Here is a 7,855-nt window from a genome sequence, read left to right as displayed (position 1 = left end):
TAGACGGGAACATAATTACTTATCCCTTCTAAAACTACCCCTCAAGTTGGAGTATATATGTCATACAACCCTAGCTTGTTACAAGTATCGCTCAACTTTGACTTTTCTTGTGGTTTGGTAAACATATCAACCAATTGATCTCCAGATTGAGTAAATACAGTGCATATTTCTCCCTTTTGGAGCTTCTCCCGAATGAAATGACAATCCATTTCAATATGCCTAGTCCTCTAATGAAAGACTGGATTTGAAGTGATATGAATAATTATTCTACTATCACAGTACAAGGATGCTGGAAAATACTAATCTCAAATAAAAGGGACCTCAACCAAGTCAACTCCCCACAAGTGTGAGCCATAGCTCGATACTCTGACTCCACACTAGATCTAGCAACCACATCTTGTTTCTTACTCTGCCACAGTACCAAATTTCCTCCAAAAAAGGTATAGTATCATGTAGTTGACCTCTTGTCTGCTAGAGATCCTGCCCAGCCTGCATCAGCGAATCCTTCCAACTTCACACGATTATGTTTTCTAAAGAACAAACCTTTCCCAGGAGCACTCTTCAAATACTTAATTATTTGAAGAACTGCTCCCTAATAGGAGGTACACGAAGAACTCATGAACTGATTAACCACTCCCACGGCAAAGGAGATATCATGACGAGTCACGGTCAAGTAGATAAATTTGCCAACCAATCTTCTATGCATGTCTGGATCTTCCAACAACACTTCTTGATCTGGATAGAGCATCACATTATGGGTCAATGGGTACCTCATCAAGTTTTGTCCCCAAGGGTCACGTCTCTTTTAATATAAGCAGATACTTCCTCTGAGGAGAGGAAAGACCATCATGAGAATATGCTACCTCAACTCCCAGAAAAAACCTGAGACGACCTAGATCCTTGATGTATAACTCTGTTTGAAGAAATTCTTTCAACTTTTGTATACTTGTCTTATCGTTTCTAGTAATAACAATATCGTCCACATAGGCTATCAAGAAAATATATCCAACATCGGAATGAGAACTAAACATTGAGTGATCAACCTCACTAAATCTCCTAAACCATGCTCAGGGACACTGCTTCGGTCCATAAAGAGCCTTACAAAGACGATATAACGATCCCATCTCCCTAGAAAGTTGCTCCGTATAGACTTATTCGGTCAGGAAACCATACAAAAAGGCATTCTCCACATCCAATCCACATCCAACTGATGCACTGTCCCCAGTTGTCCCCAGTTTACAGCTGATGAGATAAGAGCCCGGACAAATGGAATTTTTGCATTAGGAGAAAACTTCTCAGTATAATCCACCCCAAATGCCTGAGTGTAGCCCTTCGCAGCCAAGCGTGCTTTGAAACGCTCAACTATACCATCCGACAAATACTTATCTGAGAAGACCCATCGACAACCAACAGTCTGAGCAGCGGGCAGATGCGGAACCAACTGCCAAGTACCACTGGAATGAAGAGCATCCATCTCAGAATCTATGGCAGCACACCAACCACGGTGAGCTAATGCTTCTGCAATTACCGGACGAGGTAACCTAACGAGCTTCCCTTCTACTACCTGAAAGAGGAGTTTACCGCCGCGTTCCGAGGCGTGAAGTGGGAGAGAAGGGATGTCATAATTGGGGTTTTGAATAATACGACCTTTCTATTTTTTTCTTTTTTTCTTTTTTTAATAAGTAATAAGAATAAGAGGTGTTAAGCATGTTTCAAATCTGTCTTTCAGCTCATCTGGTACGGCAGATTTGGGCACAACAACGGAATCCAATGCAGAAAGAAAGGTCTTATAGGAAGGAGAAACACGATCATAGGAACCAAAGTGAGAAATAGGATGTGGGACAGTGTGTAAACGAGTCCGAGAAGCAATTGGAGAATTAGCAACAATAGAATCAAAATGAATGGCAGATAACTGACTACCCTAAGACAGATATGTCATAATGGGAAGGCAGTTGGATAGGTGGAAGTGAATCTGACGTAGGTGCATCTTGATGAGTACGAAATCCTGCGAGGGCGACGAGTATAAATCTGCAGTTGAGAAGGTGAGACATCCAAAGTGGAGGAAGTGATGGGAAGAGTGGACTGGTTTCACGAACAATATTAGTCTTTGAGTCAAAGAAGTAATAGGCAGTCTCAAATAACATAACATCAGCAGAAACAAAGACCTTGCGTAAGATGGGACTGTAGCACTTATACCTCTTTTGAGTAGTTAGTAACCAGTGAAAACAATTTTTTTTTGCACGAGGATCTAACTTGTTTAGATCAGGGGATGACTTGTGAACAAAACACAACCAAATACTCGTGGGATCAAAAGAAAGGGGCTACCAGAAGGATGAAGCACCGGGAATAGAGTTTGATTATCCAACACAGAAGATGGTAGGCAATTATTAAGGAAGCAAGTAGTAAGTACAACATCACTCCAATAAGTTTTAGGGACCTTCATCTGAAACATGAGAAAACGAGCTATATGAAGAAGGTATCGAAGTTTTCTCTCCGCAACTCCATTTCGCTAGGAGGTTTATGCACAGGGGAACTAGTGAAGCATACCACGAGATTTCAAGAAGGATTGAAATCCATAACAAGTAGAATATTATTCTCACGCATTATCAGTATATAAACATCCAATTGAATAGTGATAATGATTGCAAATCTCATAATAAAAGGCACAAAATGCAGAGAAAACTTCTGAACTATCCTTCATTAAAATTAGCCATGTCATTCTTGAATAATCATCAGCAAAGATAATAAAGTACTTGAAACCAAACAAAGATGGAGTTCGACAACGACCTCATACATCAGAATGGACTAGCTGAAAAGAACGAGACACTCGACTAACTACTATGGAGGGATAGGACACTGAGACCAATTTTTGAAGCTTCTCAACTTAAGTGTGGCCCAAACAGTAACGCCGCCGAAAGGAATCAAAAGAGCTTCGTAGGGCTGCAATTTCCCTCGTCTGATCGAGGTAATAAAGACCATCCACCTCACAACCCGAAACAATCTTTCTCCCTATCTCTAGATCTCGGAAAACGCAATAAGAAGAAAAGAAAGAAACAAAAGAATTCAGATGATTAGTTGACTGACTAATAGAAACTAAACTAAAAGAAAATTTGGGTACACAAAGCACCCAGTAACGAAAGGCCTAAATGAGGGGAAACTAAATCTACTCCTGAGACAAGAGATGTAGTCCCATCAGCCAAGGTAGCATTATGACTCGGTGAAGAATATAACTGAAAGGAAGAAAGTATATCGGATTAATCGGTCATAAGGTTGGATTCTCCTGAATCAATAAGCCATGACCCAGAAGTAGTAACGAACCAAAAGGAAGCGCTATCGTATTGTGCTAAAGTGGCAGTTGGTTGGTTGCCTTTGTCCTTAGACCTCAAAAACTCATCATACTCGGCAGGAGAGACCACTAAAGAATCACCTTACTCATCTTGTCCAAATAACAGTGGTACTAAGCTCTCAGAGACAGCAATTGAAGCATGATTGGCATATCGAGAAGGCCGTAACTCCGGATGCGGATTATAGCAATAGTCGACAGGGTGACCCTTCATACAGTGATGAGTGCAAAAGCGGATTCCACGACCACCAATACCATGGCCTACCCCTAAATCACAGCCAACTCCACGACCACAACGACCTCTACCACGGTTAGATCGACCACCACGATCACTACCCAATTGAGCAGCTAGGGTCGAGTGCTCAACAGAAGGCTCACGCGACCCTCAACTCTCATTGACCTCTATACTCGAGAAAACACCTCATTAAGGGAGGAACTCTGACCCCAAAACATCCAGAAATTAAACATCACGCAAATGATGCTGACGCTTGGCCAAGAGAGTGGCATCAGTAGTGAATGGCAAAATAAATATCAAGTTGCTTGCATAGTCGCATACTGAGAGTAGAATTCAGAAACCAACTTCTCTCCACACTTCAAATACATAAGTTATGAGCACACATCACAGATCCTAGTCGAGTTATTTACTCAGGAATATAAGGTTTCTGCTCACTTCCAAATGTATTTGGACAATCAGAGATGCGGTTTCCAAAGAAGAGTCTTGATCACAGTATCTTCCTGCCTCCACTTCACATACAACTTATCCTCACTATCAGGGGGTCCTTTTCGATATATTCAACCTTTCCTCGGGCAAGGAGAAAGGTTTCAATGGCCATTCACCACAGAGGATAATTCAATCCATCCAATTTAATGGATGTCATCTGAATATTCTGAATCTTTGTAGTTGAAGAACCAGCGAGGCAGCCATAAACTCACTCCTCAAATAATCACAAGTTACCAATCATGACCATGGGCAACTAGCACAAGAAAAGAATTACTATAATCACTTTATAGAATTATTCCAAAGAAAAAGAGATGATGGGGATGCCGAGCCTCCGAATCATATAAACTCCAACAAAACACCATTCGAAAGTGATCAACGAAACAAATCAGCTCTATATCCAGACTTCTAAAGCTAAACGAAGAACATAATATATAGACAAATCAGAGACTCGTAGCATCAAAATTGATGGGGCTTACGGCATCAAGACTGCGAAGACAACGACGACTAGCGACAATAGACCATTATTTAGTGCCCTCCGACAACCCTAGAAAACTAGGGTTACTATTCACGTGAACAGTGCCGTGGTATTGTTCACGCAGTAGTGTTCATGTGGTACCATTCATGCAGTACTGTAGCGGTCCTGTTCACGCAGTGCTATTCACGTGAGCAGTAACATTTTTTAAGTTTCGAAAAAAAAGAAAGAGAAAGTGGGAGAAAAGAAAAAATGATGAGAATGTAAGAACCCTATGACTCTGATACCATGTTAATGATGAAGAACGTGAAAAGTGCAAGGGTCAAAATCAGATATCTCACATAATATGACATATATATATATATATATATATATATATATATATATATATATATATATATATATATATATATATATATGAGGAAATGGTTCGTGAGCAGCTGCTCAGATAAGCTTATCTGAGCAGAGCTCACAAACATAGGGGGGCCACATTGTTTAGATGATCCGCAGCATTCATTTGATAGGCCCTTATATAGATAGGGTGTGCCCAAAAAATCAGCTCCATAGGATCATCCCAACCCTACAATTTGTGGAGTTAAAAATGGAAGTGCATAAACCTTCACAAATTTGTCCATATTTTGCCTCCACAGAAAGACTAAAATACCCTTAGATGGGCATACAATTACTTAACCCTTCTAACATAAAAGAAAATAACAAAAAAATAAAAAGAAGAAAGATAGAGCTGCATTTGTTACAAGTAAAACCCCCTAAAGAAACAAGATGATTTTTCTAGATTAAAAGTCCAACAAAAAACTTTGATACAACAATAAAGGGAAGTGATATTTACACCCCTTTTGATCACCAGGCACACCCAGCGCCAGTGTACGTGGCAATCAAACCCACTATATTTTTCTGACGTCTAGTACATTAGCCCCCCTTTAGTCATTGATACACTGGCGATGGGTGTCCCTAGAAAGCAAAAGGGGTGTAAATATCACTTCCCACAATAAAATAGGAAAATGTAAACATTGAACTTCTTTACTAATTACCTCACTATTAATAAAAGGATATTAAATGATTTTACAACCATGAGGAAATTAAGCTAAAAGAATAAGGCGAAAAATGAAACAAATATGCAAAAGAAAGGCTTTCAAATTCCATTTCTTTTAATCAAAAACTTAGAAAAGATCTACAAGATTTAGGACACCGCGAGGAAATTGAACGAAAAAATGTCCATCCGCCAAAAACCAAAATACAGAAATTACATAACACGTGACAATCGCGAATAAGCATTGCATTTCTGGTACAAGATTCTAGGGGGAAACTAAACAATGCAACTGTCATTAGGAAAAGCAAGATAGAAGAATTTTGTGTGGCCAAAATCTTTTCTTTTAAAAAAAAAAGAAGAAAAAAAAAGAGCAGCACGTTTTCCCCTGCGTAAGATACAGTATCTGGATAAAGATATGAAAAAAAATATATATAAAACTGCAAGTACCGCATTGCTAACTATATGAGAATATGCATTTGTAATGTGTTTGTAAAAATGTCAAGGGTCCTAATATTGCAATAACTTCATAATCAATATGCAAATAAGAAAAAGGAAAACAGGCAGTTTAAAATCGCAGTTATTCCCTCTAAAAACCTAAAAGAGTCTAAAAGATGTGACTAAAATGAGTATGTTTGAAATATAATGCTTTCATATGCAAACCATTGAAGAAAAAAGCTTTCATATGCAAGAAACTGATTTTAAAAACTACAAAATCTTTTCTTTTATCAAAATCTGAAATAGAGTTCAACTGATTTAACTAAAGAGGACTTGCAAAGCAAAACAAAAATAATTTCTTGTGCAAAAGTTATGAAACAATTTTTAAAGAGTTTTATTTCTTCCTAGGGACCCCAGAAAAATCAAAAAGCCTTGACCAAAATCAGGAACTTCAAACTTCACAGTAAAATAACCTCAAAAGTGATGTAGGACGTTTTACTATTTTTTTTATCTTTTAGTTAGTTTATTTTTTGGGTCTCTTTAATTAGTTAGTTTAAGATAGAGTTGGAATGTGGATAGAATTTATCCTAATCCTATATAAATATAGAGTTTAGCTTAGTTTGGGAAAGAGTTGGAAAATCTATAAATAAATATTGATGCCCTGTGTATGTAAAAATCAGATTTTAAAAGAATAAAATTTCAGTTTTCTCTCTTATTTCCTTGTGGATTCAAGGGTTTCTTCGAGGGAGAGACGGTGATCTCTCTTCTTTTTCTTAGGGGAGACGGTGATCCGCCTTTTCCCACGCTTCCCGAGTCAAAAAGCAAGAAATTCAAGGAAAAATTTAACATATCTATTCCCAACAAATTCATAGTAACTATCCAGTATTCAACTAGACATCAAAAAATTCAACACAATACAATTTCTCCACCTCAAGAAAAAATGTAAAAGACCGGGAAAATGCTTTTTTTCAATTCAAAATGCAAAACCCATGAAATCAGAAATGCTAAAACCTCAAGAAACTCCCAATATATGAAAAATAAGTAGGATTCAAACCAAAAAAAAACATAAAAAGAAGAATCAAACAACTAATACGATCACTAAAAGGTACAATATTCAACTAAAAAGTTAACCCATCTATTCCAAACAAATTCATAGTAACTATACAATATTCAACTAGAAAACAAGAAATCCAACATAATACAATTTCTTTTCCCTCAAAAAGACAGAGGAAATGCTTTTTTCACTTAAAAATACAAAACCCATGAAATCAGAAATGTTAGAACCTTAAGAAACTCATAATAAATGAAAAAATGAGTAGGATTCAAACAAGAAAAATACTTAAATAGAGGGATCAAACAGCTAATAAGCAGGTTGTTCAATTATTTAATTATTTGATGGAATTGGAAGAGAATCAAAGAAATGGCATGAAAAGTTTGGCTACCTTTTGCTAGAGGAGGTGCAGTAATTGGGGGTGGCGGAGCGCTTGAAAGAAGAGAAAGGAGGGTTTTCAGACACCATGTTTGATGTTTCTCTTTCACCACTGTCTCGAAATGGGAAGAAAGCTTTCACAACACAACACATGGAGGGAATATGAAGTGGTTCGAATTACACCCATGCCCCTCACAGCCTTGATTATTAACAAATGTGCCCTTCCTCTTTTTCTTTTCTTTATTTTTCTTAGGGGATTGATATTGGCACTATCATGTTTTGATAATTGCACGAACTTGGCTTGTCTTTTCTTTTTTAATTGGCTTGTGAGGTTTTTGGCTTTTTTTATGTGATTTGTGAGGGTTTTTTGCCAAATGAAATAACCTTTGACATGCCATTAAATTCTA

The 7,855-nt window shown here is 37.7% G+C and overlaps 1 protein-coding gene across 2 annotated transcripts in view; it reads right to left on the bottom strand.

Annotated features, from left to right (window-relative positions):
- LOC143878600 (Phototropic-responsive NPH3 family protein) overlaps positions 1–7,570 on the bottom strand; it is a 34,686-nt gene extending 27,116 nt beyond the window's left edge. For both annotated transcript variants that reach the window (XM_077380872.1, XM_077380873.1), the window contains exon 1: positions 7,462–7,570. In XM_077380872.1, the coding sequence (XP_077236987.1) occupies positions 7,462–7,538 (77 nt within the window). In that variant the 5' untranslated portion in view covers positions 7,539–7,570. The remainder of the gene's footprint in view (positions 1–7,461) is intronic.
- Positions 7,571–7,855: the final 285 nt, after the last annotated feature.

This window comes from Tasmannia lanceolata, unplaced genomic scaffold (assembly GCF_043159265.1).
Source record: "Tasmannia lanceolata isolate RefF3 unplaced genomic scaffold, GAP_Taslan_0.1 ptg000006l, whole genome shotgun sequence".
In the NCBI taxonomy this organism is placed as follows: Eukaryota; Viridiplantae; Streptophyta; class Magnoliopsida; order Canellales; family Winteraceae; genus Tasmannia; species Tasmannia lanceolata.
Note: the sequence above shows the minus strand (reverse complement) of the source record. Positions and strands in the feature narration are given on the sequence as shown.